This window comes from Schistocerca piceifrons, chromosome 2 (genome assembly GCF_021461385.2).
Source record: "Schistocerca piceifrons isolate TAMUIC-IGC-003096 chromosome 2, iqSchPice1.1, whole genome shotgun sequence".
NCBI lineage: Eukaryota > Metazoa > Arthropoda > Insecta > Orthoptera > Acrididae > Schistocerca > Schistocerca piceifrons.
The window spans coordinates 580,204,891-580,231,646 of NC_060139.1; the positions used below are offsets into that span (position 1 = coordinate 580,204,891).

The 26,756-nt window shown below is 39.7% G+C and overlaps 1 protein-coding gene across 5 annotated transcripts in view; it reads left to right on the top strand.

Annotated features, from left to right (window-relative positions):
* Window positions 1–26,756, top strand: part of LOC124775111 (dehydrogenase/reductase SDR family member 12-like) — a 92,869-nt gene that overhangs the window by 38,543 nt on the left and 27,570 nt on the right. For all 5 annotated transcript variants that reach the window (XM_047249942.1, XM_047249943.1, XM_047249945.1 and 2 more), the window contains 4 exons: window positions 1,991–2,086; window positions 5,624–5,748; window positions 9,790–9,925; window positions 14,108–14,327. In XM_047249942.1, coding sequence (XP_047105898.1) covers window positions 1,991–2,086; window positions 5,624–5,748; window positions 9,790–9,925; window positions 14,108–14,327 — 577 coding nt within the window. The remainder of the gene's footprint in view (window positions 1–1,990; window positions 2,087–5,623; window positions 5,749–9,789; window positions 9,926–14,107; window positions 14,328–26,756) is intronic.

A 26,756-nucleotide genomic window follows, 5' to 3' on the forward strand; every position in this document is an offset into this window, starting at 1 on the left:
GTTGTAGTGGGGAGATGGGTAGTCTCCACGTCACCTGTATTTAAGTTTACTGATTTTGCTGTTTCGTCTTTGTTTATTACTCTCACGTGGTCTGGACCTATCAAGTGAATTAAAATACATTCACATAATTACGGAAGGCTAAAATATGTTATTAGTTTCAGATTTTATTTTATTTCTACCTTTCTGACAGTTAAGCATTAATCACCTTGCAGAACAATGAAGTTATTTTTGTTGGTTTGCTAAAGAAATTTGGCTTTTATTAATCTTTTCCACTGAGGCAGTCAATTTATTTGAAACGAAGTCTTTAATTCCATACTATTGGCTAGTTTCAACTGCTTGTTGCATTTCAAGTGCATGTTTTCGTCTTCTAGGATTATGCCATGATAAAGAACCAAACATGAGATAATACAGCACTGGTACTCCAAGAAAATTTAAATCCTAATCTGGACATATGAATGTGCATTTTATGCCGAATTATGCTTTTAGAATGGTTCACAAAATTGCGATGCCCTTGGAGTATTTTCTAATGTCTTGTTTCTTCTATTACATAATGTAAGATCTTTTAGTGTTTTGCATGTACAATCATGGGAGCTTCTTGCATCATTGTAGCTGCACAATCGCAATGACATCTGTTACCTGGCACTCTGGCAGCTGCTGAAATGAACCTATTTCTAACAGGTCATGAGAAAATATTGTGAATGGTTGTTTGAAAAGCTTTACTTTCAAAGTAGATTTCCTTTCATGTAAGATGAACTATGTGCGAGAATGTACAATGAATGTATTAAACCACAGAGCGTTTGACTCCCACTTAAAAATCAACTCTTTGAGGATGACCATTTAGAAGAATTTAGAGCCCAGAAGATCAGACATTTATGTTGTCTTTAAAAATTTTACTGGCACTTCTCTTGCTGCTTATTAATCTGAGTGACCAATATTATATGTGAAAGCTTTTCTTTTCTTTTCTTTTCTTTTAGCAACACTACGTATATTAATTTAAACCATTGACTTTTCCTGTTTGTGTGTTCGTGCTAGTTCACAGTGATGTTTCTATTGGCTAACTTCACCACGTGTCCTATGCTCTTAATATCTGCAGTCATCGGCTGGCGATATCACGTGACACGAGCTATGACTGGCTTACAAAAGCGCATCGCATCTCGATTTCATTGCTTCGGAAAGTAACATGCAGCGTTTGGTGGAATTCGAATTTATACTTTTGTAATACGAAAAATGCAGTGTACACGTTGCTGCACATCAAACATCTTTCCAAAACATGTTTTTGTCTCTCCCCGCCCCCCCCCCCCCCCTTCCCCCTGAGTTTCGTTTTCTAAAGTGCTGGGAAATTCAACACCATTGTACAAAACCCTAACCATTCACAGGATTGATAAGTTTTACAGTTCCAAGGAAAAGTATACTGTCACTTAACATGGAAAAAGTGTGTTTTCACCTGGGAGAAAGCGTATTTTTATCCGAGAAAAATACGGGAACTTTTTTCCTTGTTCGCACAGACACCCTGATTATTATTCAAATCCCATCAGGAACTTTGCTACTAAGTCCTTTTCCAATCTGAACTTGAAAGGTGGTGGTGGTGGTGGTGGTGGTGGTGGTGATTATAAGTCAGAGTGCAACCATCTTTTTTCTTAAAGCTTCCAGTTTTAAGCTTGTAAGTTGGCACAGTGTCAAAATGTGGCTGGTATAGAAGGCCAGTATCGAACAGGTACTCATCATTATTTGTTGGTCTTTTTGTTGTAACATTCACATCAGAATCTGTATTTTACACGTGTAGTGCCATTTAAATTAATTATAAAATGCAGAAAAATGCTACACTATTGTGTTCTTAAGGTTCTTTTCTTCCATCTGTGCAAAGGTGCAATTTTTTTGCTTCAGTCCTCTTTTTCACGTAGAAGTGGATAGTGTGTGTGCGTGTTTTTTTTTTGTATTTTTATTTTAGTTAATTGTTAATAAAGCAATGTGTGTATATTCTTTTCTCCAGAACATCCACACTCATAAATTGGATTTATCTCAGCCAAGAAGTGTCTACAAATTTGCGACGAACTTTAAGGAAACTCAAGAGAGACTTGATGTTTTGGTATGTATTTTAAATTAGCAGGAGAGATTGAAACTTTGAAATAAATTGTTCAAACTCACTAAATTAAATTCCAAGCTTTTTCTCTGGGCATTAACAAAAATATAATGTGGGTAATAATGTTTGTTTTTACTAAAAACTATAGTAAAGATAACCAAAAACTGATGGTAGAGTCAACACCAACTGGATGCATAATGTGAAAAAAAGAAAGTGTGTGCATGGAGATGCCATTTTTTAAAAGACTGTGTGATACACATTACTGAATTGGAATGGACTTGATGCCCAGCATGAGCCAAAGGTGTTTTACCAGGTGTTAAGACACTTTCAAGCTACAGAAAAATGGCAGATTATAAAACCAAATTAAAGATTAAATGAAACTATATAGCCCCAGAGACCTTTTCAGGTCTCAAACATCTATGATGTATATATGCATACTGAAGCAACAAATGAAAATTTGTATCAAGACTGGGATTTGAACCTGTGTTTGCTGTTCACTAGGCAGGTGTGCTAACCATACAACAACCATTGAACAGTGGCTTTCCACAAATGCAGAGACTATTCTAGCATACCTCATTCCTCAATCCAAATACCCATTCGCACCCAGGGCCCACTGTTTATTCCCCCTGAACTCAGATAGCATTGCAGAGACACTCCAACTGTATCGAAATAGCACCTCAGCACCAAGTGAAATGGCGGATACTGCCCGAAACCCAGGCATTGGTGCATTAGCCGAATGAAACTATATGGTTCCAGAGCTTAAGCAAGTCTCAAAACACACATGATGTGTATTTGCAGACTGAAGTAATAAATGAAAAAATGACATGATGTGTATTTGCAGACTGAAGTAATAAATGAAAAATTGTATCAAGCCTGGGATTTGAACCTGAGTTACTTGCTCACTTGGCAGATGTGCTAACCATTATGCCACCTTTACACAGCGGCCTTGCGCAACTGCGCGGATACCCTAGCATGCCTCCCTCCTCAATCCAAATTCCCATTCATGCCTGAGTTCACTTGGTATTCGCCCTAAAAACAGTGCTGTTTGAGTTTGGGGGATACCAAGTGGACTGGGGTATTAATGGGAATTTGGAATGAGGAGGGAGGTGTGCTAGGGTACTAGGTTCAGTTACTGTGCAAAGCCACTATGCCAGGATGGCATTCACGGGAATAAGCATTGGCTTAAGCCTCTCCCTGCACCTTGGATGACCTTCACTCGGCCCTCCCGCCAGGAGGACATCATTTTAACTCAGCTATGTATTGGGCACTGCCTTTTTAGCCATCGTCATTTGCTCAGTGGCGCTGCCCCTCAATTTTGACTGTCCACTACTTCCTGCTGGAATGCCTTTCTTTCTTCTTCTCTTCTCTTCTCTCTCTCTGTCTCTATCTCTCTCTCTTTTTTACGTTCCAGCTTGGATTTACCATCTGATTTATCAGCCGTTTTAGTGAATGATGCGTGGGCTGTCGACTGCCATTTACTTTTTATCTGCCGAAGAAGCAATATGGCGAAGGCCATTTAATTTTTTTCCTCGTGCCTTGTTTAACTGTCTCCTATTCTGTTCATTGGGATTGACACACAATCGTTTTTGTGCCCTAAAACCAAACAAAACAAAACCATGGGCAATTTAATAGATGATTACGTAAACCAGTGCAAAAAAGAGAGAAATAAATCACAAAATGAACTTAGTTGCACAATATTCTTGCTTTCAAACAAGTCTCTTTTGTTTGTTTATATAGACGTTATGTTTTGTCCTTTCATGTACATAATATGTTTATTTAACTGTACATCTGCTTGATCTCTCATGTTCTAATAGTCTGTTGGACAATTTAAGGTACTGTATTTACCCGACAATAAGATGATCCTGAATGTAAAACGCCCCCCCCCCCCCTTTTTTTTAAAGAGGTTCCTTTATAAATTTTTATATTTAATGTCTGCTGACCAATCAAATTTACAAACTTCTTTATTGATACAATCTATCTTAAGATCTGTTTAAAAAGGTTAACACTATCTATTGTAAACGCTTGTAGGTTTTTCAAAGATAGATTATGACACTGATATGCAAGTAGGTTTTTGTCAGATATGCCGGCAGTTGCTGAGCTAATGTTGTTCTGCGTCATAACTTAAGCCCCAGCCTCAGCTCATACTTGCTTTGATTTCTGCAATGCAAGCAGTTGAAGGATTCTTCTTCGTCTCCAATGGATTCAACCTGATAATTTTATGAGTGACTGGGAAGCCTTAATTGTGTTCTGGTCACACATATTGAACATTCTGCTGCTCCAGTTAATTAAACTTTCCCTGATTCGGTCCTTCTTAAAGAGTGGCATATAGAACTGGCAATATATGATTTATTCTTCATCTGATGCCACTTACGAACATTTGCTTCTGTGACATCAGATTTTTTTTTCTGCTGCACAGTTGTTCATGGCCTCTGTGTCTTGAATAACTATTAACTTAAAATTAGTTTCATATTGTCTGTATTTGTAAATTGCAAACTCATACATCCATGTTTCTCAAAGGTCATGTCAGTGGTTAACATCTATTATCAATCACTCAACTTTATTGTTTTAACAACATTAAGCAAACTGGATAACAGCATTTTTTTGCTTTGTTGGCTCCTTAAGTGCTGAATCAGCAGAAATTAGATCATTTTGGGCTAACACTTCACTTCATAATTTGTTGCCAGTTTTGAAGATCGACTATGCTGTTGAGCAGCGGTTGCTTTAGTGCCATTGTAAAACCTTGTGTTTCGTTTATTGTGCCACATTTTGGGTGTTCTGTGTGAACATATTTATACTAAAATTCATTTGTCTCCTGTAGAAATGTGTACTATTGTTGAGTATTTCTACTTTTGTAAAATCACTTCAGTTCCAAATACATTTAGATTTAGACAATTTAAATGTAGTAGATGTTAATAAAAAGCCAGGTACATGGGATGCATTCCCATAGTTGGCAGCATGACAAAATTTGCTGCCTGCTCATCAATACCTTTCCCACATTTTGCTCTACTGGTGCCACTGCACCCCATCTCATCCTTCTGTGATCACCAAATTTGATCTGTGTGTGACCTCAACTCCTAAAGCTTTATCTGAAAATGCAAGACAACTCCTATCTTAAGCTATGACACAGTGTAAAAATTTTGATCTCAGCAACCAAAGCTTACTTGATCTACAGTTGTAAGGTGACCCTGCATTTTTCAAATGACAAATTTGAGGAGAAAACCTTATCTTACTGCCTAATGTAATTAGATTGATTAAAAAGTCTACTCACCAAGCAGCAACAGGAGAACACACACACAAAAAGTTTTGTGTATAGACATGTAAAAAAAAAAAAATACTTATTTTATTATTTTGGATGTGTTCCCCTGCCCCTGCTTTCTGAGTAGATTTTTTTATCCACCCAATTACATTATATTGTCAAAAATGATTATTTTTGTTGTTATCTTACAGTCTGGTAAATACAGTATATGAGTTGACTTGGTTTGTTAAGTTTTATGGGTAGAACTCCTTCACCTTTTCCCTCATACATGTTTTTTTTTATTGTAGATCAACAATGCAGGGTGTATGGTAAATAAAAGGGAAACTGATGAAGATGGCCTTGAAAAAAATTTCGCTACCAATACATTGGGCACACACATTCTTACAAGGGTGTTGCTACCATTGCTTAAAAAGTGAGTATGGTTCATGCTAATTTTCTTTTATGAAATTAAGAGAAATAACAAATATCTTTTAGTATTGGTAGTGAGTTATTCTTAGTTTAGAAAGACTGCTGGTAGTGTTAATAGAACTTCTATGTTTGTGTGAAGCATGTAGTCAGCATAATTCATCTGTTTTAGAATAAAAGCATCAATGATACAGCCTGGCCATGTACAGTGTACCGTATACACTGTGCTGATTAAAGTCATGGGATAGTGATATGCTCATATTTTGATGGTGGTAGTATTGTGTACACAAAGTATAATAGGGTAGTGCATTGGTAGAGCTGTCATTTGTACTCAGGTCATTCATTTGAAAGGTTTCTGGCGTGATTATGGCCACACAATGAGAATTGAGACTTTGACATGGAATGGTAGTTGGAGCTAGATGCATGGGACAGTCCTTTTCAGAAATCGTTAGGAAATTCAATATTCTGAGATCCACAGTGTCAAGAGTGTGCCAAGAATATCAAATATGAGGCATTACCTCTCACCACGGGCAACGTAGTGGCCAACAGCCTTCCCTTAACAACCGAGCTAAGCATTGTTTGCACAGAGTTGAGAGTCAAGTAACACTACATGAAATTATTCCAGAAATCAATATGGACTGTATGATGAATATATGCATAAGGAAGCCTAGTGGAGTTGGGTGTTAATGGGCATGGCATCCGGCAAGTATCCCATGACTTTTGTCACCTGAGTGTACTTACTTGATAGTTATGTTTTACTTGAAAATTGGAATAGATGATATGAAGTATGTGATACTGCATTTATCTGAGTAATTGACTGCCTCTGATTCCAGCAGGAGTATGAGATTGTTTGATACAAAATTAATTGATCGAAAAGAATTTAAATGTATTGACTGTAGATATCCAGTAATGAAGATGAAAGATGGTGAATAAACATCTCACTACGTGGTTAGTTGTGATTTACGTATGAAAAAGCCACACATTAAATATTCATCAGATAAATCTTTGAATGTTTTTCAGATCTGTGTGGCCTGTACTATATGCCTTCCAAGTAATAAATTTGGCAGTTACAAAGAGGTGCAATGCTTTTATGACTCATTTTTACTATTATCACACGAATGTCGTTAAAAATCTGACAGAAGCCCAAACAGTTGGTCGTCATTGAGAGTCATGTAAGTTATTGCTAACCCACATTCCCTCTTAATAAGTACCTTGGTTGTGACAGTAACATGCTAAGAATTATTTGAGCTATATAATTTCCCATAGCTTGACAAAGGAAAAAAATAAGGCAGTTAGATGATTAAAGTAAATTTTATTGAAATTGATTTAGGATACTTTTAGTAATCAGAGCCACACAGTCAGTAACAAACTGCCGCCATGATATGTGACATCGGTACGATGAATTTATTTGCAGTATGTAGTAGAAGTATTTCTGTACCTAATTTGTTCCATATGGTTTCCCAGTTGACTTTTCTTGTCATCCAACTTTCAGAACTAAACATAATTTGTTATTTAGTGCTGCCTGTGTGTTTAGGGCAGGTTCACTCCCACACATTCAAACCACATTCAATTGATTCCTTTAAATTATAAATCATTGCTCTGACTTTGCAATTCACTTTTATATCTACCAGTAAGTGCAACAGAATTCCATGATTTAATATTAATATTTTGCAGTTATTGGTTGGTGTTACTGAAGTAGGAGGCAGCATCGAAAATACCCATAAGAAATTGCATATCATACTGTGCTTAAATTATTTCATTAGGTTTGTCTTGCATAATGTGGAGGAAAACAAAGCTTTACACATTCCTACAAAATTAAAAAAAAAAAAATGAATGTGAATGCGTATCATCTGGTGAGCCTTCTATTAATTGGCAGTGAGGACATAAATGAAAATGTAATGGACAAAAATGGAAAATAGCAGCTATTCTGCAGCTGGTTGCTTGGCAGCACATACATACAAATCAGAAAAACACTATCTTGAGGTTTCGATATTTTTTCAGTCTAGGTACATATACACCAACATGATAGTTGCTGCAATTGTTCGAGCAGTTGGCAGTTGGAAGAGGATTGAAGGAACTGTGAGGAAAAAAAAGTGTGGGGAAATTCAGGTGGAGGGTATTGTTAAGAGTATATCTCTCACCAGCAGTAGAAGAATGGGGTTTAGTTGTGGTAATAAGCAGGCTGAGGGGCAGAAATGAGAGGGAGGGGATGATGAGGACAAAGAGTGGGAATGGGGCAGTTAGGGATCAGATCTAGTAAAGATTTAGGCAGGAACAGAGGATGTGCTGGAGGAATGGTTCCCACCTGCTTGTTTCAGAGGAGTTGGTACTGTGGGGAAAAGGGGGCAGCAGGAGCATCACATGTATATAAAATTATCTGTTGTTCGCAGCCAGTGGCTAGGGAGTAGAGCGTGCAGTAACCACAGTTTGGCAGTAGTTATTACAGTGTGAATAGGCAGCTAAATATCATACCCACAATAATTGTTGTGTAGTTTGTAAATATGATGTGGCTGCTTTCACGAGTGACCATACCCTTGAGTGGAAATAAATTACCTGTGACTGGACTGTTTTAGGAGGTGGTTAGTACATTTATGGGGCCGGTTTTGCATCTGGAGGAATTATCTGTGGAATGCAGGATAGGAAGCAAGAGTATAAAAGGGGTGAACTTAGAATACTGTGAAGTTCAGGTGGGTGACAGAATACTATTTTCGGAGCTGAAGGTTTCCTTTTGGGTAGGACAGTTTCATTTACCACTATTGATACCATGTCCAGTAGCATCAAGGCTGTAGAGGGTGGGAAATGGGCATACATTGTCCTTATAGGACAAGATCATGAAGATATCAGAGTGAATTGTAACCGAATAAGTTTCTACATGACTCTTTGGAAGGGTGAGGGAGTGTTTGTCACATTAGTCTGAAGAGTATTTCACCCTATGATATCCACATAACTAATGTCAAACAAGTTAATGCGCAGCTGAGAGAATGACTTAGGAGAAGAAAGCTGCTCACAAATGCATTTACCCTCATTTAATTGCATTGTACATTCCTGGGCTTCATTGCAATAGGTTTGGTAAGAATCTGCTAGCACTCCTAATTTCCAGAAAAAAAAATTATCTATGGTCAGAGCAGTATCTACCTACTCCCAGGTATTTCAAATGTCCTTTATTGCAGTAAAGAAATCGGAAAGATAGAATTGCGGAGTATGCACATATAATTGAAACAGAAAATCAAATCAAAAATGCTGCAATATTGACACAGCCGTGTACATAAAAACAACACTTATGTAGCATATTCCAGTAAAATATATGGATCCGTTAAATAAACTTCTAGTATCAGTACAAGAACATGAAAGGAGAAATAGTGAATTATCTGATTAGTTGTGCTAATCGGAACATCACTTCCCCTAAATCACTGCAGGCAAATGCTGGACTGGTTCCTCTGAATAGATGTGGCCATTTCACTATGCGATCTTTCTTCCAACATAATTACAGCTCCTCCTCTAATAAATACATTGTCTATAGGATGCAAAGCTCTTTCTAATATTCCTTCCTTCTTGTTGACACTGTCTCATAATAGTGAATCTGGAAATGTCCAAACTTAAAAATACTGACAATGTGAAAGTCGATACTGATAAAACTTTGTATCATCCAGCAATATGAGTGTTAATATTATTTTGTAGAATTAACCAATGCTGCACACAGTTTTGAAGTTGCAATACAGGTGACTGACTGTCTAGTTCTTTGAAAGCTCTCTCTCTTTATATACCTTATCTCATCACACAAGACACTTACAATCAATTGCAACTGTGTTCACTGTTTTGTTTGCATAGTCCATTCTCATTTGGGTTTATTGATAATTTTCTTTTCATTTGGTGATTTCTTCTTAATGCTGAAGTTTCCCTAAATACAAGTCACGAACTATTTGATTAATTAATTGGAAACTGTATGGTAGTTTTGGTGCACAGTAGATTGATTCTTATTTAACTGAGTTATGTTCATGTGTTTGATATACTTTTCTTATATTTTAATTAATTACTTCACTTGTACAAGGACTGAAAAATCAAGAGTTGTTACTGTGTCTTCTGGAGGCCTGTTGGTACAGAAACTGAACCCTGATGATCTTCAGTTTGAAAAGATGTCACCTTTTGATGGAACTATGGCATATGCACAGAACAAAAGACAACAGGTAATGTAATAAGTTCTGTTTCAAGATAGTCTGCATTCTTCTCCTACATATATAAAATAGAGTACATTGTTCCTAAATGACTATGTATGCATGTGAATACATTAATGAAATGGAGAAAGACAACACTGTGTACCTTGTACTGTTTAACCCAGGTTTTCATATTTCCATGTTGATGTAGCTTCTCAGTTATAATACTGGGAACCTTAATCATAATTATTTGTACCTCACTGTCTTGCATTGTAGAAGTGATGAGTTTAAGCTGTTGTCCCATCAGCACATATCATAATAATGCCCCAATACGTACTACTAAACATTACAAATGTATTTCATCATCACAGAAGCTTGAAAGTGGGGCAGGCCCTCAAAAAAAATGTCATGTCACACTTCAGACATGGGTCAGTCTGGCATGAACATTGGGGATGTTAATGTAGAGGGAGTTGGCATCCAGTAACTTGACCAGCTACAGGATGGTAAAGGAATAGGGACTGTGTTATTCCATTGTAGATTTTCCCTTATTTGAAAGCACAGTAATATAACTAAAGGGGTGAAAAAATAAAAACTGAGATTTAATTGTTTCTATTTAATGAGGAATGGCATGAAGATCCATAAACTGTATAAAAAAATATGTAAACAGAACAAAAATGGTCAGTCTAGTATAAGTTTTTTTACATATAGCTTTATCTCTTGTTTTTAGATATATTTTTCCCATGTGGAATGTTTCCCTCTACTATATTCATTTTATCTCTTGTTTGTTTGTTTGGTATTTTTTTCTCTCTTTCGTTCAGAGCTAGAGCAAAAAAGTAAAGGAATGGTGTAAGAACCTCTGATTTAGACTCTAAGGAAGTCAGATGGGTGTGTAGATAAAAAGTTCATCGAAAAGATTATGAGTATAGCAGTACTGCTACACTTTTACTATGTTTGCTGGGCATTGGTAACCAGTTTTTAAGAATCTTACAAAAATGGGAAATTGTACTGCTGAGTAGAAACTAATCTGTAGATCTATAGATGCTGTGATCAAACATCACTGGAATGTGTAATGTGTCTTACTACATTACAAGAATTCTGAAATGGTTTGTTTGCCCTAATAAATGACTTATAAAAGACTTCATCAGATTCATTCAAATCAAAATTTCACACTAAATAAATACACAAAAAGGAAGATAAACTATTACTGTCATACTGTAATTTACTTATAATACGATAAGATTGTATCCACTATTTACTTTAATTCATTTGAGCATTGATAATACTGCCGCTGCCTGTGCCCATTAAGATTGTGTCACCTTTTTCCATTTTATATTGTTCATCTGCAATGAGTAAATAGTTTTCACACAGATGTGTTGCTATATTATTTATTTGTACAGAATTGTAAAGATGTTTTGAGTAATGAGTAATAAATATCCAATTAATGCAATTAGCCAGTTAATTCTTTTTCATTTCCCATGATATAATGAGATTTTATTGCACAAGCACTTCTGAAAAATTGCATTAATTTTTGAATAACTGTGATGGTTGTTATATGATTTTGTGCAGAAAGTGAAAGTTTAGGTGATATTAGGGAAAATGAGACTGCAGTGACAGAATATTGTTGTACCACAGTTCAAGTTACATAGTTTGAAACAAAACTGTAACCAAAAAATTTTTGGGCCATATTAGACATGGAAAAAGTGAATAGATAAGAGGTTTGAGGGACTATCTTAAACAGTTTTACATTTGTTAGTATTCATTGTAAGAGCCACAATAGAGTGTAAAAAAGTCTCTTCAAAATTGGGAACTCTGTGGCCTGAAAAGATGTCAGAATTGTCATGAAGAACTACAGAAACACTTAAGTTGATTGCTATATAATTAATATTAATAAGATCAAAACCAGTAGGACCTGTAGTAACTTCGGTTGACACATTTCAATCCAGCCACCTACTGCACAGCAGAGTGCCATAGGTTGCCACCTTCTCAAGGTGCCTGTTACTTAATTGCACCACATCATGCATGCAGCAGCTGTTTCGGTATCAGTTGGCACTTCATTACGCAGATACAATACTACTATCACCAGCACTAGCTTGCCTTCACAAGCCACATGACATTATCACATTTCCGTGCTATTCATTTGCCAGACAGCTTTAGAGGAAGCTGTCCAGCCACTCGTTAGTCAATCATCAGGAGTTCACAGCTGCAGTTCACTGGCCAAGAGCTGCCCACGCAAGTGGTCCCACAATCACAATTCCATTCATTGGAGCATAGTACACATTAGTCAAAACCTATACATACAGCATTCAAATCACTGAGTCTTAGAGTGTTTCAACCATGTACTTTACCTGTGTGTGGACATTTCTGGGGTATGTCAATGCTATCTGATTTAGGACAGACAGTGTCCGTACCTCAGTGGCTATGTCAGCATAACAGTGTGGCTTGTATTTTCAAGAAACTGTCATTGGGTTTTTATATCAACCCTTATCAGATCAAGACAATCTTTAGTGTATTACCTCAGAAGCTACTTTCTGTTGTTTAATGAAGTTGTGTTGTTGTTCTGGCTACCTGGCCACATCTATTCGTTGTAGCATGCATCTCGCATGATGGGATGCAGTAGGCTCTAAGGACTGTGTTGGTTGTTCAAATTAGTTTAAACCCCTGGGGAAAAAATATGTCCCTGAGGACTAGGATGAAAGTATCTGTATATAAAATGAAAAAGCGAAACTAGGGCTTTAAACTTTCTTTCATAGCGGAAGTGTTGAAAATCATTATATTTTATGGAATATAGACAATGGTATGAATATAGTTAACCACTGACCACAGAAATGGTGTGTTGTACAAAGCGCGCATTGAGAGAGAGAGAGAGAGAGAGAGAGAGAGAGAGAGAGAGAGAGAGAGAGAGAGAGAGAGAGAGCGCCTCTCCTCCTTTACCACAACCAAACTAGGATAAGCAGTGACCTCTGCTGGAGTGTGTTGTTGGTAAATGAAAGAGGCATGGGACGGATGTGAGGGAGGAACAGCAGTGCTGTGAGCTAGGAAAAACTGTCACAATTGCAGAACACGAAGGAAAAACACTCACAATTGTGGAACATGAAGGTATATACAAGGGGAGCGACTGGCTCCTATCCAGGAGGCGGGGACCAAGATAGGGGTCCACTGAGAGAGATGTTAAGGAAATAGTACATTGGGTGGGGGGTTGGAGATGGAAGATATAGAGTGAGTGAAATAGGGTAGTGAGCAGTAAATATGATAGTATGAATATAGAAGGGTGAAAACATGACTGGTGCCAAAGGCAGATGACGACAGGAGACAGCAGAAACATGTATAAGAAGGTTGCAGGAATCACAATTCTCCTTTTATAGCACACAATAATCAGTACTCCACAGCTCCAACTTTTTTCAATGATAAAATTATCAGAAAACTATAAAAATAATTTCCAGTTAATTACGTCAGGCAGGTGAAGTTGTTCATGATATTAATGAGCATTCTTCTTTGTCTCCTTCGTCTTTTTCTTGTGCCTTTGTCCTGCATCAGCAGAAGATTGAAATGGTTATAAACAGATTTGGTATGATTAATTTAAGGGGTGGATGGGTGCCCTCCTGTTGCCACCCCATCACTTCCCTTGGGGCAGAACATGTGCTCCTCAACTGTGTGCATGTAGTGTTATTGTAGTGAAAGTGGATGAAAGTTGTCTTAATGTTTGTGAATGAGTTACTGAGATGGGACTTGGGTGCCAGCCCAGTATGCACCTAGTGGGATGCAGCGAACTGCCTAAAAACCACGTCCAGGCTGGTGGACACACCGACTCTCATTGTTAATTCACTGGGTGGTTTCAGTTGCGGGCCAGCGTACTTCTCCGCCTTGGAGGCAGCACTTGAACATTCACAGCTGTATGGCCAGGTTTAAGTAAACAGGATTGTGTACATATAATATTGTGTCGTAACTGGCCACACTGACTTTACTTGGGTTTCATGATGCACTTTGTTTTATTTTTTATGAATTAAGTTCCACATCTTGCAATTTTCTATTATGCTCTTTATTACAAGGCCCTAGAATGCAAAATAAATTTGTATTAATTTTAGTGATTTCAGGCGTAAACTACATCTTTTAGATGCTTATAATATTGTTGTACCTAGTTTACATGTCATTGTTTTCAGTGCACTGAAGATGTGTTAAAGGCTCTTGATTCTGACAATAATCTTTATTTATGTAAAGGTTGTGATGAGTGAGTACTTTGCCCATGAAAATCCAGAAGTATTTTTTGCAACAATGCATCCAGGATGGGCTGATACACCTGCTGTTCGTTCTTCAATGCCAGATTTTTACAACAAGATGAAAGACCGTTTGCGTACTGCAGAGCAAGGTGCTGACACTGTAGTTTGGTTGGCAATTTCTGAAGCAGCCATTAAACATCCAAGTGGACTATTCTTCCAAGGTACTATGGAAAGGAGGCTATTACTCTATTTTATTCTCTCTTTTTATTGACATTAATGAATGTCAAATATCTTAAAGTTGTAGATACACTCCAATATTTTAAAAACTTTCATATATCTAGGCCACTCTTTCTACTATTTCCAGAATCTCATTATACATTTCAGTATTCCGTCATTTTTGAAGGTTGTAAAATACAACACAAAACTGGTATCCAAACATATAAAAATATATTATATTTCACCATAGCACTTCGTGTGGTGTTCTAGCGTATCAGTCTTGTATCTCGTCAACATTCTCAGTCACGAGACAAGTGTAAACTGCTACTAAGGGACAAATTGAAAACCAAGTGGACTAAACTGCTTGGCAGCACTGGATGCATAGTACATGGTTCATTTGTTTGTTTAGAACCACAGTTTCATTGTTACAGGTTATAAAACAATTTCATCAGTAAACAATTCATGGAAATCGCTTAAGAAAATTTTACAAAAAGATATTTCCTTAAAAAACAATGTGTACCACGTCTTTTTACATGGTCGAAAATAATACAGTGGAAGAGCTCGCTGAGTGATGCTAGCGTACATGAGGCCAACTGTCTGTCAAAGAATTTTTGAAAACTTGCAGCGTATAAATTATTCGTATCAGTAAAAGATCATAAACAACATTTTATAAGAATTCACAAAGTCTAGAAATACCAGTTGCGGCATGTAGCCCTCACTCATGAAGAACCTGTGGTGCCCATGTATTGTTGTTTCCACCAGTGGGAGCAAATGCATAAGGACTATACAGGAAATTAAAACAATGTGAGAAGGTGCAATCTTGGAACCCCATACATCAGTTCCATCAAAAGTATATGGCAACTATTCCAGTTTGCCTTATCTAATTAAAACTGCTTAACTGCCAAACATGAGTTGAACTAGAGCACAGTCAAAAATACAATGATGTAAAAGCCACTGCATTATTATTGCTAATGGTACATTAGCAATTATGCTACATTATATAATTTGTTCCCTTTCAGTTACATTACATGTCACAGTTTTTGTCTAGAGATAGAAATAGGTGTAACTAACCATAAGCTGAGTCGGTACATATGACAGTTAATAAAAATTAATAAAATAAGACTATGGTGTTTAGTATGAGGTGGGAAGGGAATAGGTATAGCATTGACTCACTTAAAATAATGTACATAAGATCTTCTATGGTTCTATGACCATAAAATTGTTATCTGTGAATGACAAGCATTATAAAATGTCATGAAGCATTTGAAGAGGGGAGGGGGGGGGGGGCATGAAGGGGTAAACAAGACTAGTCTTGACATACTGAAAAATAACACGAATGTGTTTTACCTGTAAATAAAACAATGCGAAAGTGTTGTGGAACAGCTATAGCAGCACTTTTGTGGAAAGTTTTCAATGTATGCTATGCAGCATAAAGTAACAACTTACAAATACTCTATTGGCCTATGACCAATATGAGAAAATGATGCTAAATGTGTAGTGAATAACTAAACTTTTAGTTACCTTGTGTAAAAATCAAAACACAAGAGGGAGCCATACAAAGGTGCACAGCCTTGAGTTTAAATACAGAATGGTAGAGCATTTATCACAAAACAAATACTGTGTAGCAGAGAACTGTAGTGTGTCGCCATCTACCGAGGTCCTAGGATGGCAGCAGAACTATAAGTGCTCTTAAATAGACTGAAAAACCAGTTCTTGGTGAAATCTATTTGTTCATTTAGCATTTTTGATCAAAATTTTGCTTTACTCTGAAAAATCTCCAGTTCCTCAAGCACATTTTATAGCAGCACCTTAGTGGCTTTGTGCTGAATTTTAAGATTAGCCTGAATTTTGCCTAATGTGTGGTTGTTTTGTGAAAGATGCCTTTTTATACAGCCTTTATTGCTATCGTGTCTATGCTCTCTAAAATGTCTTTTGAAGGACCTACCAGTCTGTCATGCGTTAAATTTTTCACAATCACTGGACTTAATTCTGTAAACTCCTGTGCCCACATACTTGTCACACCTGTCCTCAATCACCACTAATACTATTCTTTTTGTGATAAATGCTGTACAATTCTGTATTTTACCCCAACGCTGTATACCTTTGTGTGGCTTCATCATGTATTTTGCTTTTTACACAGTATAAGTAAAAGTTTAATTATTCACTACACATATAGCGTAATTTGCTCATATTTGTTATTGGCCGATAGAGGATTCCTAAGTTGTTACTCGGTCCCGGGTTCGATCCCGGCTGGGTATGGACGTTTGTGTTATCATCATCATCATCATCATCATCATTCGTGACAGTGGCTAGATTGGACAGTGCAAAAAAATGAACTGTGTAAAAGAAATTAGGACTTTGTACTGCCACTGATAACTGCGCAGTTGAGTGCACAAACCAAACAACATTGTCCGCAGTTCAAACCTATAGCGTACGATGGTACCCCTTAGGGAAATAGCAGCAAGGAAAAGGAAAGGACACCAGGTACACTCATTGTATATGCCTGGGGGCCTCATTCAACGTGTTGAAGAAGCTATTTCGGCAGCCATTGAGGGAACAGGGTGCAGCCAACTGCAGATTGTGGTGCACGTTGAAACGAACGGTGCTTGTCGTCTGGGCTCAGAGGTCATTCCAGCGCCTGGCACAGGAGGTTGAGAGGACCAGCCTTGCATGTGGGATTTCAACGGAGCTCACAATTTGCAACATTGTCCCCACAACGGATCGTGGCCTTTGGTTCTGAGTTGAGTGAAAGAACTGAACCAGAGACTTCGAAGGTTTTGTGGCAAGCTACGCTGTGACTTCCTGGACGTGTGCCATAGGGTTGAGAACTATAGAGTTCACCTAAATAGGTCAAGTGTGCACTACACATCAGAGGCTACTACTCGGGTAGCTGACTGTGTGGGGTGCACACAAGGCTTTGTTTGATTAGGTGACCCTCCATCCAGTCCAGATAACAATAGTGTAATGTAGGAAACCCAGAATTATCAGTGAAAGATTGAAAGAAACGCCTCCCACAGGTGAGAGTATTAAAATCCTAATAGTAAACAGCTGAAGTGTTTGCAACTAAGTGCCAGAGTTTGAAGCACTCATGAAAAGCAGTGAAGCTCACATAATACCAGGTACAGAAAGCTGGTTGAAAAGGCAAATGAGAAAAGGAGGTGGTGTATTTGTTGCACTAGACAAGAAACTCAGATCCACCAAAGTAAAAATTGAATCTGCATGTGAGATTGTTTGTCTGAGACTCAGTATCAGGGGTGGGCATAAAATGATACTTCGATCCTTCCATCGCTCACTAGACTCATATTCTGATTCAACCGGAAACATTACAGAAAACTCAGTTCACTTGTACGTAAGTTCCCCAGTCATAAAGTAATCATCAGTGGAGGCTTCACTCATCCAACAATTAATTGGGAAAATTACAGTTTTGTTAGTGGTGGGCATGATAAGATGTCCTGTAAAACTTTGCTAAATGCCTTCTATGAAAACTTCCTCTAACAGATAGTTAGGAACGCCACTCATGATGAAAATATATTGGATATAATGGCAACAGATAGACAGGATCTCTTTGAGGATGTCCACATCGAAACTGCTATCAGTGACCATGACACGATTGAGGCGAATGATTACCAAAATACAAAAAGACAATGAAAACAAGTAGAAAGATCCATATGTTCAGTAAACTAGATAAAGAATCAGTAGTGTCATAACTCATTGAGAAACTTGAACTTTAAACAGGACATGAGCATTGAGACGAACTCTACCTCAATTTTAAAAGAATAGTTGATCACACACTGGATAGATACGTACACAGTAGAACAGTTGATAATGAGAGGGAATCTCCATAGTATACAGTCACTGTAAATCAACTTCTACAGAAACAGAGATTACTGCATAATAGGTGTAAACGAAGCGCAGTGATGTAGATAGAGAGATGCTGAATGAAACACATTTTGCTGTCAAAAGAGCAATGGGTGATGCCCTCAGTGACTACTGTAGTAGAATATTGTCAAGTGATCTTTTGCAGAGCCCAAAGAAATTCTGGTCATATGTAAAGGCTGTTAGTGGCACGAAAGTTAGTGTCCAGCCCCTTGTGGATAAGAAAGGAACTGAAATTGAGGGTAGCAAAGCAAAAGCTGGATTGCTTAAGTCAGTTTTCAGGTGTTCCTTTACAAAGGAAAATGCAAGAGAGTTGCCCCAGTAGCAATTTGTAAGTGCTACAACAACAGTCATCCTATAAATGGAACAACAAAATGGGAGAGTAATTATCTTAACTTACTTACTTTGCCCTAGGATCGCTCACTACTTTTATACTTTCATGTTGCAAATACATACGATTTCTTCCAACAAAATGAATTAAAGCTAAATACAGTGATTTTTGTTAAGTACATTTGTTTAGTACAGTTGTTGGAAATTAAAACTAATAAATTTTTGTCTTCATTTCAGTGCACTTTCCCAACAGTACTCACAAAGATTCTAGTGTGCATAGTGTGGCACTGTTATTGTTTCATGTAGAATCAGTAACTAGGTAGTTCACCTTGTTTGTTGCATCTTCATAAGCCCTTGGATTATCTCGTTGTTTCATGTTTTAATGAGTAATACATAAACCTCTGCTATAATGAGATAGCCACTGAGCTGAAAACTCTTCTTACATTAAAAATCTTCCAGTTCTACTAGTGCCAGTCTTATAACTGTATTTACTTTTTGTGGAGCAATACCAATAAATATTTATTTGAAATAGCAAAGATGACAACTGTACAATTAGAAGTACTATTCATGAAATAACATTTTTTGACTGGGCAAAGTTGCATATAACTTACATTTAAGCCATTCACAGAAGACCACTAAAATAAATTTGAGAAAGGAAACAATTCAGTTGATTCTCTTATTACTGCATTTTTGTTAGTTGAACCAATTATTCCATGGTAACTTGCGATAATCTTGGACTCACTAAGCTTCATATCTGAATCTCTTAAAAATTTTTTGATTCCACCTCTCAGTATACATATGGTCCTCTGGTTCCTATGTTCTACATATAGATCGTGATTTGACTCATTTGCAAGACCCTGTCAACTCCAAATGATTAATATTTGTCCCTACTGATGGAAACCACATCTGCGCTGAGAAAGACCCTCTTTCAAAAAAAGCCATGAACACAAACCTGTACTATGATCATCTCAGTACTCTGTCTGAAGAGCTAGCTAGAAAATCCATTTTTGTAAAGTAATTTGACATCTGTCACTAACTTTTCCCATCTTATTACATATAGGTAAAACTGTAAAGCCATTAAAAAGAATGTTCTATCCTATACATTATATAGACTATGCTCAGGTTATGAAGGGGAGAGACATTTCTAAATCCCAGATCCTTCAGCATATAAGTTCATTAGCGACTGTTCAAATTTATTTGTTTGTTTTACATAGCCCTGTGTGTAAGAGAATGTAAAACATATTAACTGCAAGTCAGTAATATTATGCAAGGCTACTATAAATGACACAGTCATTTTCAAAGCTGTATATTTTCCAACGTATTACATGTACAGATGAGACTGATGTGTAAATAGAACCGTACTCACCAAGTTTGCATTTTGCACTCTACAAATGTTCTGCGACTGTCCTTCTGTCTCGCAGTACAAAGTGAACTGGTAATAAAGTTCTTTAAATATTGTATGTAACAACTTCCTGTCATGGTCATCACAGATGCATTTGTGTATTCTCTGAGCTGTTAAAGTGTCCTCGGTGGGGGGATGTGGTTGGCGTGTAAATGCAGTCTGTGATGTTCCTCTGACGCAAAAAGTAACAAGGCATTGGGACAAGCAACCTAGGTGGTTGTGGCGACTCCTTCCATCGCCCCCACCTGTAGCGGCAGATGGAGGGCTGTGAAGACCAGAAACCAGCCCCCCAACACGCTCGTTGTTCACTTCTGCCAGAGGGAGAGTTTAGACGACCACGCTTTCCGGACATCATGCGCTCCAAATCGTCACTTGAGCTGTCTCTTGTTCCACTCTGATGAGGCACCACCTCCCAGCTGCTCTCTCTACATGACACCACGTGGCTTGTGTCATTGCCCGCCATATTGTGCCGGGTATGCACAAACAGCAGAATTCTTTCCCCACATTCAGTGTCAGTGTTCTGTCGCAGGATCTTACTGCTCTACTGCGTTTTTCTGTGCTGCCTTCTCGAGCTGCGCCCCATCGAGTTGCTTCTATTGAATATAGGCATACAAAGCCGGATGCCGGACTCCTTGTTTGTCCTCCTAGTATGTGCTCTTGGAATATTGTGTGAGGTGTAGTGTAATTATGCACTGAAGTGCAGTGCACATGCTGACCGTTTTGACACCCCCTTTGCACCAAGCACGCCTCTGGAGCAGGTTTCCCCATGCAGCCAGATGACACCGAACGAAGGCTAGACACTCATGGTGCGCCTAGTCAAGAGACTCCAACCCGAGTGAGGCCCCTCCTTGATTAAGAGGTATTAACCTGTTGAATTTTAGTGTAGTTGTTAGCTTTTAGGAATAGTGTTTGAGAACAAGCACGCATGGCTCTTCCTGTGCACCCTGTTGTTTATTGTCATTGTCCTTAATTAGCACACCGCTTAGATATGTATACCCCTTAGGAGTATAGAAGGGAGCTTAAGTCGTCCCTTAACTAGTGACCCCCTCTAAGCCAAAGGGTCGAGTCCTATTGCCGAAACCTGCCCTCTCTAAGTAGCACAAGCCATGTGGTCATGAAATCAGTTCCCACTAGGTTGCAGGATGCATCCCACTCGCTCTCCCTCCTGCCTTCTACACCACTACATGCATGTGTTCCCCCCCCCCCCCCACACTTCCTCATGGCTGGATGGCACCTGTGAGGAGAGCCCCTGATTGGAGTGGGTGGCATCAGGGAGAATAACTCGCTAGCTACACCATGGGAGGAACATAGGACTTTGCAAAAAGAGAAGAGCCTTATACACCAAGGTATTTAGTATGCAGCAGAACAGATGCTACTCCTTTCTGGTTACAGCGCCTCTATTTTTTGTTGAAAGCTTGGAGGACAAGTTTGGGGAAGTGGCTGTACTGTCCAAGATGAGAAATCGGTCAGTTTTGATTCAGACAGCATCCCCAGCCCAGTCCCAGACATTGCCCATCTGTGACAATCTGGGTGATATTCCAATTTCCGTCACCCCCCATTAGAACCTCAACATGGTCCAGGGGATTTCTTTCCATTGCAACCTTCTCTTGCAGTCCAATGATGAGCTATGTGCCAATTTAGAACGGCAGGCTTTTCGCTTCATCCGACACAGCTGTAGGGGACCAAAAGACAATAACATTGCCACTGGTGCCTTCATCTCGGCCTATAAGGGTGATACTTTACCTGAAAAGGTCAAGGTGGTGGTGTACAGATACAACAAAATCATATGTCCCTCCCCCTATGCGCTCTGCTTTAAATGCTGGAAATTCTGGCATGTTTTGTCAATGCAATTCCAGCTGGATCCGAATACTCCATGTGCACCTCCTTCCACCTGTGTCAGCTGTGGGGAGTGCTACTCCCCTGCTTGCCGGACTGCATAGTACTTCAAAAGGAGCAGAAAGTTACAGAGTAGAAGACCCTGGAGTGGCTGACGTATCTAGAGGATAAACAGAAGTATGAACAGCTGCACCCCATTTGCTTGACATCCTCATATGCTACAGATGTGATGGTAGTCTCTATGTCTGTGCCTCACAGAGTGGGCCCTCAGGGCCGCCTGAATATATCTGCCCTCTTGATGGTTGGAGCACCTTCTGTTGCTCCCAAGAGCACCTACTTTTGGAGTAAAAACTCTCAAAACAATGGGGACATCGGTCCCATCATCCCAGCCGGAGACGCAACAGCCTCCTCAGCTTCCCTCATGTGGAAGAGCTTTGTTGGAAACCTACCTTCCAAGGCCTCTCCCTGTGCAAAAGTGGACACTAGCCAGTGGCTGAAAGAGCTACAAGTTGCTTGTCGAAGAGCTTCGCAGTCTTCCTCAGTGACTAAAGCTACTTGGGAGAGGTCCTCCCAGCAAGCCCCTGAAGAGAAGCAAGAGGGCAAGCAGATGAAGAAAAAGTCTGCTAAGAAACAGGAAACTCCGGTGGCCACAACCCACTACTCCTCACCAGTTCTGCGTCTGAGAACGAGGTGGTGATTTTAGCGTCCCCAACTGACGCCTCAGCCACAGTGGAAATAGATACAAATGTTCAACCAGTGGCAGCAGGTGATCCTGAGGTGTCAACTGCCTCCTTGGTCATTTCATGTCTTCCCAGACTTCGGAAAGAGTCGTCCTGCAGTTTGTCCCCCAACCTGGCTGAGTTATGACAACTTTTAATTGTTATACCTTCCTTTTGTGTTGCTCTTCTGGAAACTTGACTTCCAGCAGTATGGACTCCTGGCCTTCGTGGCTATCATGGGTATTACAAAAATCGTACTGACTGTAACAGAGTGTCAGGTGGAGTCTGTATCTATATCCTTACCTCTGCATATAGTGCACCTGTGTCCCCTTCAAACACATTTAGAAGCTGTGGCTGTGAGGGTGAGGACAACGCAGGAAATTACCATCTGCAACATCTACCTTCCTCCAGATGGTGAAGTACCACACCATGTATTGGCTACACTAATTTCCCAACTCTTTCTGGCCGATTTTAGTGCCCTTAATGTTTCATGGGGTGGAACCAAGATTACTAGCCGTGGTAGAGATATCGAGAATCTAGAAATAGTGACCACTTTCCACTCTTCTCCCCCAGCATCATTCACCTGGACACTTGCCCAAAAGGGGTCTTACCGGGACTGACTGGGACACTTTCATCTTCGCTACCACTGTTGAATTTCTGTTGCATGGCAACATCAATGAGGTGAACCAGACTATCACTACTACCATTGTTGCCGCAGCGGGATCAGCAATCCCTTGTTCCTTAGGTTGCCCCCGGCGGAAGACAGTGCTTTGGTGGTCACTGGAAATTGCTGCGGCCATTGGAGACCGTATTCAGGCCCTCCAACGTCGTAAGTAGCACCTGTCCCTGGAGCACCTCATTGCGTTCAAATCACTTTATGCACAGGTCCGTCAACTCATCAAATGATGGAAGGAGGATTGTTGGGAACAATACGTCTCCACCATAGGAACACGAGCCTCTCTTTCCCAAGTTTGCGCCAAGCTCAGATGCATTTACAGGTATCAAACCCCTGCAGGTATACTTCGAATTTGCACAAATGGAGCTGTATATGCCAACCCAGATGTAATCGCATAGCATCTTGTCGAGAATTGTGCTCGCACGTCTGCATCTGAGAATTACTACTCCGCATTTTCTCTCTTAAAACACTGGATGGAATGACAGCAGCTATCTTTTCTCCATGCCACCCTGAGCCGTATAATGTTCCCTTCAGTGAATGAGAATTTCTCAGTGCCCTCACCGATTGTCCTGAGACACAACTCTGGTCCCAGATCGCATCCATTACCAAATGATTAATCTACATCTACATCTACATCCATACTCCGCAAGCCACCTGACGGTGTGTGGCGGAGGGTACCTTGAGTACCTCTATCGGTTCTCCCTTCTATTCCAGTCTTGTATTGTTCGTGGAAAGGAGGATTGTCGGTATGCTTCTGTGTGCGCTGTAACCTCTCTGATTTTATCCTCATGGTCTCTTCGTGAGATATAAGTAGGAGGGAGCAATATACTGCTTGACTCCTCGGTGAAGGTATGTTCTCGAAACTTCAACAAAAGCCAGTACCGAGCTACTGAGCATCTCTCCTGCAGAACCTTCCACTGGAGTCTATCATCTCCGTAACGCTTTCACGATTACTAAATGATCCTGTAACGAAGTGCGCTGCTCTCCGTTGGATCTTCTCTATCTCTTCTACCAACCCTATCTGGTACGGAGCCCACACTGTTGAGCACTATTCAAGCAGTGGGCGAACAAGTGTACTATAACTTACTTCCTTTGTTTTCGGATTGCATTTCCTTAGGATTCTTCCAATGAATCTGTCTGGCACCTGCTTTATATGATCATTCCATTTTAAATCACTCCTAATGCGTACCACCAGATAATTTATGGAATTAACTGCTTCCAGTTACTGACCTGCTATATTGTAGCTAAATGATGTGGGATCTTTCTTTCTATGTATTCGCAGCACATTACACTTGTCTACATTGAGATTCAATTGCCATTCCCTGCGCCATGCATCAATTCGCTGCAGATCCTCCTGCATTTCAGTACAATTTTCCATTGTTATAACCTCTCAATATACCACAGCATCATCCGCAAAAAGCCTCAGTGAACTTCCGATGTTATCCAGAAGGTCATGTATGTATATTGTGAATAACAACGGTCCTGCAACATTCCCCTGTGGCTCACCTGAAATCACTCTTACTTCGGAAGACTTCTCTCCATTGAGAATGACGTGCTGCGTTCTGTTATCCAGGAACTCTTCAATCCAATCACACAATTGGTCTGATAGTCCATATGCTCTTACTTTGTTCATTAAATGACTGTGGGGAACTGTATCAAATGCCTTGCGGAAGTCAAGAAACATGGCATCTACCTGGGAACCCGTGTCTATGGCCCTCTGAGTCTCATAGACGAATAGCGCAAGCTCGGTTTCACACGATTGTCTTTTTCGAAACCCATGCTGATTCCTACAGAGTAGATTTCTAGTCTCCAGAAAAGTCATCATACTCGAACATAATAAATGTTCCAAAATTCTACAACTGATCGACATTAGAAATATAGGTCTATAGTTCTGCACATCTGTTCGACGTCTCTTCTTGAAAATGGGGATGACCTGTGCCCTTTTCCAATCCTTTGGAACGCTACGCTCTTCTAGAGACCTACGGTACACTGCTGCAAGAAGGGGAGCAAGTTCCTTCACGTACTCTGGGTAAAATCGAACTGGTATCCCATCAGGTCCAGCAGCCTTCCCTCTTTTGAGTGATTTTAATTGTTTCTCTATCCCTCTGTCGTCTATTTGGATATCTACCATTTTGTCATCCGTCCGACAATCTGGAGAAGGAACTACAGTGCAGTCTTCTTTTGTGAAACAGCTTTGGAAAAAGACATTTAGTATTTCGGACTTTAGTCTGTCATCCTCTTTTTCAGTACCATTTTGGTCACAGAGTGTCTGGACATTTTGTTTTGATCCACCTACCCCTTTGACATAAGACCAAAATTTCTTAGGATTTTCTGCCAAGTCAGTACATAGAACTTTACTTTCGAATTCATCTGTCAGTGGATTATCAGTGCCACCTCCTTATTTTCGACTACATGTGGACCGAAGGCAAATTCCCATCAATTGGCAAGAAAGTATTGGTGTTCCAGTGCTAAAACCTGGTAAGGACATGCTAAATGTGGATAGTTAGCGTCTAACATCCTCACCAACATTCTGTGCAAGCTGCTTGAATGTATAGTGAGCCGGCAGCTATGTTGTCTCCTTGTGTCTCGGGGCCTTCTGGCTCCATCTAAGGGTGGTTTTTGCCAAGGTCGCTCGACCACTGACAACTTAGTATAGCTGGAGTCTGCCATCCGAAAGACCTTCTCTCGCCGTCAACACCTTATTGCAGTCCATTTTGACCTGACGGAAGCCTATGATACCACTTGGTAACAAAAGGTCCTAGCTACTCCGGATGAGTGCAGTCTCCATGGCCTGCTCCCAAATTTTACGCAGAACTTTTTGTTGCTCTGCACTTTAAAGAGTTCACGTTTTTGCTTCACACAGTTCACACCAGATCCAAGAAAGTGGGGTCCCAAAGGGCACTGTCTGAGTGTCTCACTCTTTTTAATTGCCATTAATGGTCTCGTAACAGCAGTGGAGTCCTATGTATCCCTCTTCTTATACACTGATGATTTTTGTATTTTTTTTCTTCTGGCCTCTTCTTTTGGTGTGGCTCAAAGACAACTGCAGGAAGCCATACAAAAGGCGCAGTCATGGGCCCTCACTCATGGCTTTGTTTTCAGTCACCAAGATCTGAGTTATGCACTTTTATTATCATTGTACAGTCCATGCACACGCGGAACTTTACGTCGACAACCGACTGCTTAATGTAGTGGAGACTTGCCGCTTCTTAGGCCTGGTCTTCGATGCCCATTTAACTTGGCTGCCCCATCTTTGTCAGCTAAAGGAAAAATGCTGGCAGCATCTTAATATTCTTCAATGCCAGGGCCTCACCGACTGGAGTGCAGATCGCCTTACAATGCTGTATCTGTACAAAGCCCTTGTGCAATCCCATCTTCGTTATGGGAGTCTGGTGTATGGTTCAGCATTGTCCTCAGCTGAGTGGCTGTTGGATCATCCTATACACCATTGTGGAGTTAGACTTGCAACAGGAGCTTTCTGAATAGACCCAGTGAACAGTGTCCTCGAGGAAGCTGACATTCCTCTATTGCAGATCATGCGACAACAGTTGCTTGCGAATTATACCACTCACATTCGTAGTTCGCCTCAACATCC